The following is a 13242-nucleotide window of genomic DNA, read 5'->3' as shown; positions in this document are numbered from 1 at the left end:
GATACTCTCCACTAACCCTGTGCTGTTGTCTTCTGTAGGGACTCATCTAGGTATGTTAACATGTAATTTGCACTCATGTAGATACAGGTGCAGTTTCAGTTTAGAGTCTTCGTTTAGTTAGCGTAGGACAGTTTGGTAACACTTTATATGTCTTTTAATAAAAAGACATTGTTGCATTAGTAGCAGCACGGTGGCTCAGTGGTTAGAACTGTCGCCTCACAGCAAGAAGGTTGCTGGTTTGAGTCCTGGCTGGACCAGTTGGCATTTCTGCGTGGAGTTTTGCATGTTCTCCCCATGTGGCGTGGGTTTCCTCCGGGTGCTCCAGTTTCCACAGTCCAAACACATGCTCTATAGGGGAATTGATTAACTAAATTGGCCGTAGTGTATGAGTGTAAATGAGTGTGCATTGGTGTTTCCTAGCACTGTGCTGCAGCTGGAAGGGCATCCTAGTTAGTTGGGGGTTCATTCCGCTGTGGCGACCCCTGATAAATAAGGGACTAAGCCAAAGGAAATGCACCGATACTGATTTTTTGCTGATATTGATAACCGATAATGCTTAAGATTTGAACCGATATATGTCAACCGATATATATATATTAGCCTATAAATATAAATGTTTCAATATGTTATATTTTTATACAGTGAACAACTTTACACTCTATCAAACATCTACAATGATAAGGAATATGGTCACTTACAGAGTTATTAAAGCACAGCAATACCACACAAAGAAAGGACGAACTTTGAAGGAATAAACAATGTGAGGAAAGCTTGTTATAGTAAACTGGACAAGTCTGAACAAGTTCGACCCATGCATGTGCAAGGCAGGCAGTTCTGTGCAATTACATTAGCTATCGGCTTAAATATATCGGGCTAATTTTAATATCGCACCTATAATGATAACATTTAAAAAAGCATTTATCGGCCGATATCGATATGGCTGCTGATTTATCGCGCATCCCTAATATATAAATATACCTGAACATGTTAATCAGTGTCTTCAAGATCACTAGAAATCTGTAGGCAGGTGTGTTTGATTGGAGTTGGAGCTAAACTCTGCAGGACAGCGGACCTCCAGGAACGAAGTTTCCCACCCCTGATATATAAATCATTCATTCATTCATTGTCATTCAGCCTAGTCCCTTATTAATCAGGGGTTGCCACAGCGGAATGAACCGCCAACTATTCTAGCATATGTTTTACGCAGCGGATGCCCTTCTAGCCGCAACCCAGCTCTGGGAAACACCCCTACACACTCATTCACACTCAGACTAATTCAATTCCCCCATAGCACATGTGTTTGGACTGTTGGGGAGCCCAGAGGAAACCAACAAAGGAAGAACATGCAAACACAGAAATGCCAACTGACCCAGCCAGGACTCAAACCAGCAACCTTCTTGCTGTGATGTGACAGTGCTAACCACTAAGCCACCGTGCTGCCCTATAAATCATGTTAATTCTTCTGTTTCCTACATGGTTAGTTTTGATTATGAAGTGTTACCAGAGTCTGATCTCCTGGAGATTTGAGCTTAGACTAGTTTAGCAAGCGTCATGTATTCTGCTCTGTCTGTCCTGTAATGTGACTTTTGCATTCATGTCCATCACAAAACACACACACACACACACACACACACACTCTCTCTCTCTCTCTCGTGCACACACACTTATTCATGCACAAGTATATTGACTTACACTAATATACACAGATATTTGTCATGCAGGTTGATATGCGTGCATTTGTGTGTGTAACAGGGATCCTGTACGGCACAATGACTCTGGAGCTCGGCGGTCAGGTGTGCATCGCCTGCGAGAAGACGGGCTACAGTGCACAGTTGGAGTTCAAGCTGAAGGTGTGTAGGTGTGTGTGTGTGTGTCTGTATCTGTTTGTTTTTGTCTGTGTGCATTTGTGTCTGTGTGTGCTTGTCCTTGTCTCTGCATCTGTGTGCGTTTGTGTGTTTCTCTCTGTTTGCTTGTGCCTCTATGTGTTTGTGCATGTCTGTGCATGTGTGTCCGTGTGTTTGTGCATGTCTGTGCATGTGTGTCCGTGTGTTTGTGCGTGTCTGTGTGTTTGTGCATGTCTGTGCATGTGTGTCTGTGTGTTTGTGCATGTCTGTGCGTGTGTGTTTGTGTGTTTGTGCATGTCTGTGCGTGTGTGTTTGTGTGTTTGTGCGTGTCTGTGTATTTGTGCATGTCTGTGTGTGTGTGTCTGTGTGTTTGTGCATGTCTGTGCATGTGTGTCCGTGTGTTTGTGCGTGTCTGTGTGTTTGTGCATGTCTGTGCATGTGTGTCTGTGTGTTTGTGCATGTCTGTGCGTGTGTGTTTGTGTGTTTGTGCATGTCTGTGCATGTGTGTTTGTGTGTTTGTGCATGTCTGTGCGTGTGTGTTTGTGTGTTTGTGCATGTCTGTGCGTGTGTTTGTGTGTTTGTGCGTGTCTGTGTGTTTGTGCATGTCTGTGTGTGTGTGTGTCTGTGTGTTTGTGCATGTCTGTGCGTGTGTGTTTGTGTGTTTGTGCGTGTCTGTGTATTTGTGCATGTCTGTGTGTGTGTGTCTGTGTGTTTGTGCATGTCTGTGCATGTGTGTCCGTGTGTTTGTGCGTGTCTGTGTGTTTGTGCATGTCTGTGCATGTGTGTCTGTGTGTTTGTGCATGTCTGTGCGTGTGTGTTTGTGTGTTTGTGCATGTCTGTGCATGTGTGTTTGTGTGTTTGTGCATGTCTGTGCGTGTGTGTTTGTGTGTTTGTGCATGTCTGTGCGTGTGTTTGTGTGTTTGTGCGTGTCTGTGTGTTTGTGCATGTCTGTGTGTGTGTGTGTCTGTGTGTTTGTGCATGTCTGTGCGTGTGTGTTTGTGTGTTTGTGCATGTCTGTGCGTGTGTGTCCGTGTGTTTGTGCATGTCTGTGCATGTGTGTTTGTGCATGTCTGTGCATGTGTGTGTGTGTGTTTGTGCATGTCTGTGCAGGTGTGTCTGTGTGTTTGTGCTTGTCTGTGCATGTGTGTCCGTGTGTTTGTGCATGTCTGTGCATGTGTGTTTGTGCATGTCTGTGCATGTGTGTGTGTGTTTGTGCATGTCTTTCCAAGTGTTACCGTGTGTTTGTGCATGCCTGTGTGTGTGTGTGTGTGTGTGTGTGTCTGTGTGTTTGTGCATGCCTGTGCATGTGTGTCCGTGTGTTTGTGCGTGTCTGTGTGTTTGTGCATGTCTGTGCATGTGTGTTTGTGCATGTCTGTGCATGTGTGTGTGTGTGTTTGTGCATGTCTTTCCAAGTGTTACCGTGTGTTTGTGCATGCCTGTGTGTGTGTGTGTGTGTGTGTGTGTGTGTGTGTGTCTGTGTGTTTGTGCATGCCTGTGCATGTGTGTCCGTGTGTTTGTGCTTGTCTGTGCAGGTGTGTCCGTGTGTTTGTGCATGTCTGTGCATGTGTGTTTGTGCGTGTCTGTGCATGTGTGTGTGTGTTTGTGCATGCCTGTGTGTGTGTCCGTGTGTTTGTGCATGCCTGTGTGTGTGTGTGTGTGTCTCTGTGTTTGTGCATGTCTGTGCATGTGTGTTTGTGCATGTCTGTGCGTATGTGTCTGTGTGTTTGTGCATGTCTGTGCATGTGTGTGTGTGTTTGTGCATGTCTGTGCATGTGTGTCTGTGTGTTTGTGCATGTCTGTGCATGTGTGTGTGTGTGTGTGTGTGTGTGTCTGTGTTTGTGCATGTCTGTGCATGTGTGTTTGTGCATGTCTGTGCGTATGTGTCTGTGTGTTTGTGCATGTCTGTGCATGTGTGTGTGTGTTTGTGCATGTCTGTGCATGTGTGTCTGTGTGTTTGTGCATGTCTGTGCATGTGTGTGTGTGTGTGTGTGTGTGTGTGTGTGTTTGTGCATGTCTGTGCATGTGTGTTTGTGCATGTCTGTGCGTATGTGTCTGTGTGTTTGTGCATGTCTGTGCATGTGTGTGTGTGTTTGTGCATGTCTGTGCATGTGTGTCTGTGTGTTTGTGCATGTCTGTGCATGTGTGTGTGTGTGTGTGTGTTTGTGCATGTCTGTGCATGTGTGTCTGTGTGTTTGTGCATATGGGTGTGTGTCTGTGTGTCTGTGGGTATGTGTGAGTGTGTGTGTGTGTGTCTGTTTTTGTTTCTGTGTCTGTGTGTGTAATCATACAGTAGCAGTGTGTGTTTGATCATTCAGAGGAACAGTGGTACACAAACACACAGCACTAACACACATGAACAGTGAGTGTGTCGGCCTCATGATGGATGTGTGTGTGTGTGTGTGTGTGTGTTTTCAGCCGTTTCTCGGCAGCAGCGACAGCGTCAATCAGATCAGTGGGAAGATCAAACTGGGGAAAGAGGTGCTGGCCACACTGGAGGGCCACTGGGTGAGTGTTCCTCCATTTATTATTGAATCAATCACTCTATCATGATTTACACACGTCTGCTCAATAATATTCAATAAATCCTGTCATGATGAGTTTACACAACTATTGCTCTGCAGGACAGTGAAGTGTTCATCAATGATAAGAAGACAGGAGAGCTGGAGACCTTCTGGAACCCGACGCCGGAGCTCAGACAGCAGAGACTGACCCGCTGCACCGTCCCTCCAGAAGAACAGGCCGAGTTTGAGTCTGAGAGGTAACACTGAGCCTTCCTGATCATCACATTTGATCCTACCCCTCAGATTTTACTGCCAACGCTACAAAACATGTCTTGTTTCTAGTCCAAATCATTCATAAATCAAGACGCACGCTCTCCTCCTGCAGACTCTGGCAGCACGTGACCCGCGCCATCAATAACAAAGACCAGACGGAGGCCACCAATGAAAAGTTCATCCTGGAGGAGGCGCAGAGGAAAGCGGCCCGCGAGCGCAAGGCTAAGTGTGAGGAGTGGACGCCTGCGCTGTTCGAGCAGGACCCCACAACCGGAGAGTGGCATTACCGATACGCTGAGTAAGACATGTCGTTGATGAGAGAGTTGGATTTAATATTTTGATGTTTAATTAAGCAACTGCAAATCAATCCAGAAAATAATTGAAATATAAAAACGTAGGGCGGCACGGTGGCGCAGTAGGTAGTGCTGTCGCCTCACAGCAAGAAGGTCACTGGTTCGAGCCTCGGCTGGGTCAGTTGGCATTTCTGTGTTTGCATGTTCTCCCTGCGTTCGCGTGGGTTCGTCCAGGTGGGCCGGTTTCCCACACAAGTCCAAAGACATGTGGTACAGGTGAATTGGGTAGGCTAAATTGTCCGTAGTGTATGAGTGTGTATGAGTGTGTGTGGATGTTTACCAGAAATGGGTTGCTGGTAGGGCATCCGCTGCGTGGAAACTTATGCCGGATAAGTTGGCGGTTCATTCCGCTGTGGAAACCCCAGATTAATAAAGGGACTAAGCCGAAAAGAAAATGAATGAATGAATCAATAAAAACGTACAAATGTAAATTATCAATAAATAAATAATAAATAACATTTTTAATAAATAAAAAAATGACTTCTGATGTTTAATGAGTTTATTGAGGATTTTTAATTATTAATGCAAGCTAAACATTAAAGTGGGTGGATGGTGTTGGATTTGGGGGAAAATTTTAACCGTTTCAAGGGGGGGAATTATCATAGTTTTGTTTAATTTTATTAATTTTAAATTAAATAAATAAACAAACAGAAAAACTTAAACTGTATTAATTTCACAGATCTCTATTTAATATATATAATTTGTTTAATTATTTTTATTCTTATTTTTACTTTTCAGGATTTACGAATTCAATTGTTTAGACTTATTTTGTTTTAATAAAAACCTTTTAATTTAAAAAAGGAGTCTAAAAAAGCTAAAACTGAAAGGTCCTTAAAATGTAAATTATTCATTCATTTTGGGCTCAGTCCCTTTATTAATATTAATTCATTAATATATCATTTATTTAGTCTTTCTTTAGCATTGTTAAATTGGCCCTTGTCTGTTGATTTGCTTCATTGTGTTTTGTGATTAATAGTTAATAAAAAGATGCAATAAAAAATTGAAATATAAAAATCTGTACATCTGAATTATTAATAAATAAACACCAATACATTTCTTAATAAATGAATAATTACTGATAAAAAACCTTTCATTTCATGAATTTTATAATATATGATTTTTTTATTATTTATGTAATCAAACCATTTAAATGAGTGCATGGGGTTGAGTTTGGGGAAAAAATTTACAATTTCAAGGGCGTTGGAGTATTATAGTTTTGTTCAACTTAATAATATATAACAATTCTAAATTATTAATTAATAATTAAAAACATAAAAACCAAAGCTGTATTAATTTCACAGATCCCTAAAAGGTTAACTATTGATAAATTTTGTTTCATTATTTTTATTACTATTATTACTTTCAGGATTCATGAATTTAATTGATTCAACACATTTTGTTTTAATAAAAACCTTTTCATTTAAAAAAGGAGTCCAAAAAAGCTGTCTAGCAAAAACTAAAACTGCATCAATGTCACGGGTCCCTATAAGATGTACATTATTGGTCCTTGAATTTTGTTTAATTGTTGTTATTATTATAGTTTTTGCTTTTCTTGACACATTTGTTTTAACAAAAACATTTTAATTTAAAAAAGGAGTCTGAAACATCAGTGTCTGTTCGCCCCTTGCTGGACAGACTGAGCACTGCAGATTGTATTTACTCTGTTGTGACTGTGCTTGAGCACTCGACGACTCTTGATCTCATTCAGCTGGAGATAGACAACTAAAATATGCATTTAAATCATTTAAGGATCCTTTTAAATAATAAATTATATTAATAATAATATAAATAATATGTAAATAAAATTTTTTATGAAATAAGTGTTTGAAGGAATAAGTGGCCATTTTAATTAAAAAAAGTAAATAAATTTAACAATGAAATTCAAGTTAAATCGAAATTAAATGTGCATTGAAATATTTTTAAATATGTAAATCAATCTGCATTTAAATAAATGTTTTTATAATATGTTTATACATATATTTTTAGGTTCATTAAACCATTTAAAATTGCAATGAATAAATGAATGAACAAATAGGTATTAAATATGCATAAAAATTATAATAAATGTAATCATTTATGCTCATTTTGGCCTCTGTTTGTAACCTTTAAATATTTAAAAATGAAATATTACATGCATATAAAATAGACTGTCTCAACTGTAACAAGAAATGTGCAACCCATGCCTGCATGTGTGTGTTAAATATGCATTTAAACTATTTAAATGTATGCATTTAAATAATTTAAGATTTTAAATAATAATGATTCATGTATGTGCAAATTAAATGTGTCATGAAATAAGTGTTTGAAGGAATAAGTGGCCATTTTAATTCAAAAAAGTAAATGAATTTAACAATGAAATTCAAGTTCAATTGAAATTAAATGTGCATTGAATTAATTTTAAATATGTAAATTAATCTGTATTTAAATAAATGTTTTTATAATATGTTTATACATATATTTATAGATTCATTAAACCATTAAATGCCATTTAAAATTGCAATAAATCAATCAATAAATGAATGAATGAAAAGGTATTAAATATGCATTTAAAAATGATAATGAATGTAATCATATTTATGTTCATATTGGACCCTGTTTGTAACCTTTCAGTATCCAGAAATGAAATATTAAATGCATATAAATTAGACGGTCTCTTCTGTAAAGACATGCAATGTGCAACCCATGTCTGCATATATGTGTTAAATATGTATTTAAATGTATGCATTTTAATAATTTAGTAGTTATTCATGTGTATGTAAATACAATTTCCAATGAAATACATGTTTGGAGAAATAAGTGGCATATTTAATTTTAAAAAGTAAATGAATTGAACAGTGAAACTGAAATGAATTTCGCTGTGCAATACTGTGTTTCAGCACTCGGCCGTGGGATCCGCTCAACGATCTCATTCAGCTGGAGAAAGACGGCTGTATTCAGACTAAAGTGCGCCACAGGACGCCTATGGTACGTTCAGCCAGTGTAGTTAGTCTCAGTACCCAGCAGGGCCCCCGGAGGGACAATTACCTGAGCCAGGTACGTCCTCCTGTCCTCCTACCCACAATGCATCTGTCCGCTCCATCTCACCGCCGCACGCCTGCCTGCCTGCCCGCCTGCGCTCTCTCATTCTGCCCAAACAGCCAATCATCTGCTGCCTGACCCGATCACATGACCACCCGCATCATTGTTTATCGTTCTCTCTTTGTGTGTGTGTTGCATCTGCTAATAATGAGTTGCACTGCATGACTGTGTGTGTGTTTTCTGTGTAGTTGCATGAAAAAAATGTGTCTTTTCTACTGGGGTCCAAAATTAATATTGTGTTGTTTTGTTTTTAGATGTAAGATAAGAATACACACTTAAAGACAGATAAATACTGCACACACATAAACACCACACACACATACACATAAATAATGTAAGATGAGAATGAATGTGCATATTAAATCTTGATGGTGTTATATGGAGCTTTAGTAGTGAATGCCAGAGTCACACAGTTCAAATATGCAGTGTTCAACACGTCTCATTCACAAATCAGTCAAGTTAACTAACAAATTTTAGTGCATTGAACATAAAACATTTAAGTTGTCCCAAAACAACTCAAGAATTGTGTTAGTAGCGCACTTTAATTAAGTAGTTTGAACAAGCAGCAAAATAATAATAATAAGAGTGCAAATATCTGGGGGTCGAACTAGCAACCTGCTTGCTTTGAGCCGATCATGCTACCCACTGTGACCCCCAGCATTAGCTAGTAAATTATTTGAAATGAATTATCTATTTAAATTATTTAAGATTATAAATATGATGATTTTAAACCTTATAATTTAAAATTACACACACTTTTTAATGTGTATGTAAATAAAATTTGCAATGAGTAAGGGTTTGAAGATATGAGTGGCCATTTAATTTTAAAAAGTATTTTAACAAAAAAGGTATTTTAATTTAACAAACTCAAATTAATTATTTATGATTAATTTTATTAATATTATTCATTATTTTTGAATATGACAATTAATGTTTAAATATGTTTTTATAATAAATACGCAAATATATTTATGTATTTGTTAAAACAATAAGTGTAATTTAAAATTGCATCATAGAAATGATAAATAAATAAACAAGTAATAATTAAATAGGTATTAAATATGCCTTTAAAATGATAATAAATATAATAATTTTTATGCTCATTTTGGACCTTATTTGTAATTTTCCAATATCAAAAAATTAAATATTAGACATAAAAGTTAGACTGTCTCAAGTGTAAATACATGAAATGTGCAACCCATGTGCTCTTGTCTTCATATGTGTGTTAAATATGCATTTAAATTATTTAAGATTTTAAATATAATAATGTATGGATGTAAATTTTATTTGCCATGAAATAAGTGGCAATTTTAATTTTAATAAAGGAATTAAATTATTTAACAATTAAATTGAAATTAAATTTGTATTAAAATATTTTTGAATATGAAATTGAATATGTATTTAAAATATGTTTATTTATAATGCTAAATATATTTAGAGATTTATTAAAACAAAAAACGTAATTCAAAATAACATTAAATAAATAAATAAATAAATAAATAAATAAATAAATAAATAAATAAATAAATAAATAAATAAATGGGTATTAAATATGCATTTAAAAATTATAATAAATGTATTTTTAATGTTCATTTTGGACCCCATTTGTAACCTTTGAATATCCAAAAATGAAATGTTCTTATACATATTTATTACATATATAAATTATATATATATATATATATATATATATATATATATATATATATATATATATATATATATATATATATATATATATATATATATATATATATATAAATTAGACTGTCTCAACTGTAAAGACATGAGATGTGCAACTGATGTGCTCTTGTCTGCATATGTGTGTTTGTTCAGGTGACGGGACCAAAGCGGAAACATAAGACTGATAAACCCAAAAGCCCAGAGAGCGGCTGCTCGTCTCCAGAGCCAGACCGACAGGACTCTTCAGGCAGCGAGAGTATGACGCACACACAAACACAACACACGCACATTAACACTTCACAGTAATGAACAAACACCACAAACATGAACAGCAACACATAAAACACACACACACACACACATGAACAATTATCATATACTCTCATAAACAAATACCACACACACGTTCAGTCAACAAACAAACAAACATAAAAAACAGTGCAAACAAACACACAGACTGCACATATGTAAATACCACACAAACACACTCATAAACACCACACACACACATAAACAAATACCACACACACACACGTACAATTAACAAGCAAACAAACATAATAAACTGTGCAAACACACACACACGCATGCACACACACAGACTGCACACATATAAATACCACACAAACACACACATAAACAAATACCACACACACACACACACATACAATTAACAGTGCAAACAAACATTAAACAGTGCAAACACACACACAGACTGCACACATGTAAATACCACGCAAACACACACAAAAACACCACACACAAACATAAACACCACTCACAACACACACACACACAGACTGCACACATGTAAATACCAAACAAACACACACACATAAACACCAAACACACAAAAACAAAAACCACACACATACAATTAACAAACAAACATAAAAAAAAGTGCAAACACACACACACACACACACACATAAATACCTCACACACGTAAAAACCACACAAACACACGCATAAACGCAACACACACATAAACACCACACACAAATAAACAAATTCTACGCGCACACAGACAAAATTTCTGCACACACCTTAAACTACACAAACACACATATAAACAAATACCACAGATACAGAGACATAAATACTGCGCGGACATATACACCACACAAACACACACACACTTACACACTTGCAAAAACAAATACCACCCTAACACACACACACATAAACACTGCCCACATTATAACAGATCACACACACAAACACACACACAAACGTACAAAACACTAACTGAGATCTTTCCCTCAGGGCACAAAAGCAAACACAGCAGCCGCCACAGGAAGAAAGGAACCGATCTGAGCGAAATCCAAAGTGCCATTGAGTCCATCCGACAAACCCAGGAGGACATTAACAGGTGAACCGCAGCTCTGGGGAAATCAGTACAGCACAGTATTAGGATATTTTAGTTATCTAAAGTTAAATAAAACATTAAAAGGGGAGCTATTATGGAGAAATCTCTTTTATAAAGGGTTTAAACACAGTTGTGTGTCAGCAGTGTGTGAATATAAGCAGCCTCTAATGCTAAATATCTATTAATTGTATCGTTTGTAATCAGACTTCATAGAAACAGCCTGCAGAAACATTTGTACGTATCATCAAAGGGAGAAAGCCCCGCCCACTAGTGACCATCTCTTCCTCATTAGCATATTACGTCAGTCTTGTTTTTGAATCTGCCACTATGCTGACACATTGGAATGTGTAGCTCCGCCCTCTTTTAAAAATGTTTTCAAATAAATACTTGCTAGTATATTAAAAATCATGAATGCTAACAGTTTTATTGTGTCGTCCAGGAGCGTCAGTGCGCTGAGGAGTCGCATGGCCAGTCAGACGTCGACGGAAAGTTCGTTTCTGACGCACCGAGACATCGCCATCATCCTCTTCCTCATCTTCCTCCAGGTCCTGCTCAACTTCATCTTCAAGTAACGCCACAAGCATTCAGTATCAGCTCACGACACACTGACGTTTCATTCGCCACGTTTTTATCAATTCGTGTTGTGAGCGCTGGGAAAAGGACGGCAATACGGTTGAAGTGCATTGTGGGATGTTTTTCGAAATGACTGTTTACTTTTTGTCCTTCAAAAAGAGGAGTTATCATCAGCCTCCAAATGTTGTTTTAATTTATTGGAGTAATATTTTTAACAATGTTTTTACATCGGCGCCCCCTGCTGTGGCGGAGGATGCTAGTCGATATACAAACGGGAAATCTCTAGGTCATATTTTGATTGAAGATATGCTTTTATTGCCTGTTTTTTTAGAGTTATGATATTATTTTCATGACCAATAAGCACATTTCAACCCCGATTCTCATTGTGTGGACTGCAAAAAAAGAAGAAACTCTTGTTACTATAATCTACGACGTATGCTGTATTATTAGTATTTGTGATAGTATTCATATTACTGCCTTTACTTTGTACCGATTGAAATAGAATTTTGATTACGGACACACGTGGTAATGAGAATTTCGAAATGCTACAGAAATGTCTTAATGCATTTTTTTTTGTTTATAGGATGTAAAAATGTGAAAAATGTAAAAGAATAATTAGCAAGAATTGCCCAAATTTTAAACTTTAAGAGCGCCCCCTGCTGTAGTGGAGGAAACCACGTAGTCAATTCACAAACTACGCTAGTATCACAAAAATATTGCATTATTTTAACTCAAATTGTAAATGCAAAGAGTGCCCCCTGTTGTAATGGAGGACAGCAGTCAGTCTAACAGACTAAAAAAAATGTAGGTCATATTTTACCCTAAAATCATGAGAAAATACAGTAATATGCAAAAAATCTTAATCTTATAATATGTTGTGTTATATTATTATATTAATATACATATAAGCACATTTCAAGCGATATTCTCATTCCTGAAGTGCAGAAAAACTCATTTATTTAAACTTTAATCCCAACAAAATGAGGCAAAAGTGAAATTAGGACCTCGAATTTCATTCGTATACTGAGTTGTAATAAAATCTGAGATGTTCAATAATAATGCTTAATATTTCCTTTAAAATAAGGCAAAGATAAAATTAGCTGCACTTTTATTTTGTATACTGATATAAAATTAAATCTGAGATGCACAATGATAAGAAGAATTTGGAAAGGATAAATATTTCCTTCAAAATAGAGTGAAATTAGTGCCTCCTTAAATTTGTGTATAGATATATAATACATCTGAGGTGCACAATAATAAGAAGAAGAATTTGGAAATGATATATACTTCTTTCATAAAACAGTGAAAATAGTGCCGCCATTAATTCGTATACTGATATATAATTAAATATGAGATGCTCAACATTAATGAGAATTTGAAAATTACAAATATTTCTAAAAATATTAAATTAGTGTGACCTTTAATTTGTGCATGGATATTAAAGAAAATCTGAGATGCAATATAATAACACGAATTTGGAAATTATAAATGTTTTCTTCAGTATTAGATGAACTTAGTGCCGCCTCATTCGTATAAGGATATAAAATTAAATCTGAGATGCACAGTAA

The 13242-nt window shown here is 36.6% G+C and overlaps 1 protein-coding gene across 10 annotated transcripts in view; it reads left to right on the top strand.

Moving 5' to 3' along the window:
• osbpl8 (oxysterol binding protein-like 8) overlaps positions 1-12534 on the top strand; it is a 94236-nt gene extending 81702 nt beyond the window's left edge. For 5 of the 10 annotated variants that reach the window (XM_073946870.1, XM_073946861.1, XM_073946868.1 and 2 more), the window contains 8 exons: positions 1753-1850; positions 4260-4349; positions 4466-4602; positions 4731-4916; positions 7848-7935; positions 9886-9988; positions 10999-11104; positions 11541-12534. In XM_073946870.1, the coding sequence (XP_073802971.1) occupies positions 1753-1850; positions 4260-4349; positions 4466-4602; positions 4731-4916; positions 7848-7935; positions 9886-9988; positions 10999-11104; positions 11541-11673 (941 nt within the window). In that variant the 3' untranslated portion in view covers positions 11674-12534. Of the gene's footprint in view, positions 1-1752; positions 1851-4259; positions 4350-4465; positions 4603-4730; positions 4917-7847; positions 8005-9885; positions 9989-10998; positions 11105-11540 lie in introns of all 10 variants that reach the window. The other 5 variants (XM_073946866.1, XM_073946860.1, XM_073946863.1 and 2 more) reach the window with 1 other exon arrangement.
• The last annotated feature ends 708 nt before the right edge of the window (positions 12535-13242 follow it).

The sequence above is a fragment of the Danio rerio genome, chromosome 4, assembly GCF_049306965.1.
Source record: "Danio rerio strain Tuebingen ecotype United States chromosome 4, GRCz12tu, whole genome shotgun sequence".
Classification (NCBI taxonomy): Eukaryota; Metazoa; Chordata; class Actinopteri; order Cypriniformes; family Danionidae; genus Danio; species Danio rerio.
This window is presented reverse-complemented; position numbering and strand designations above follow the sequence as displayed.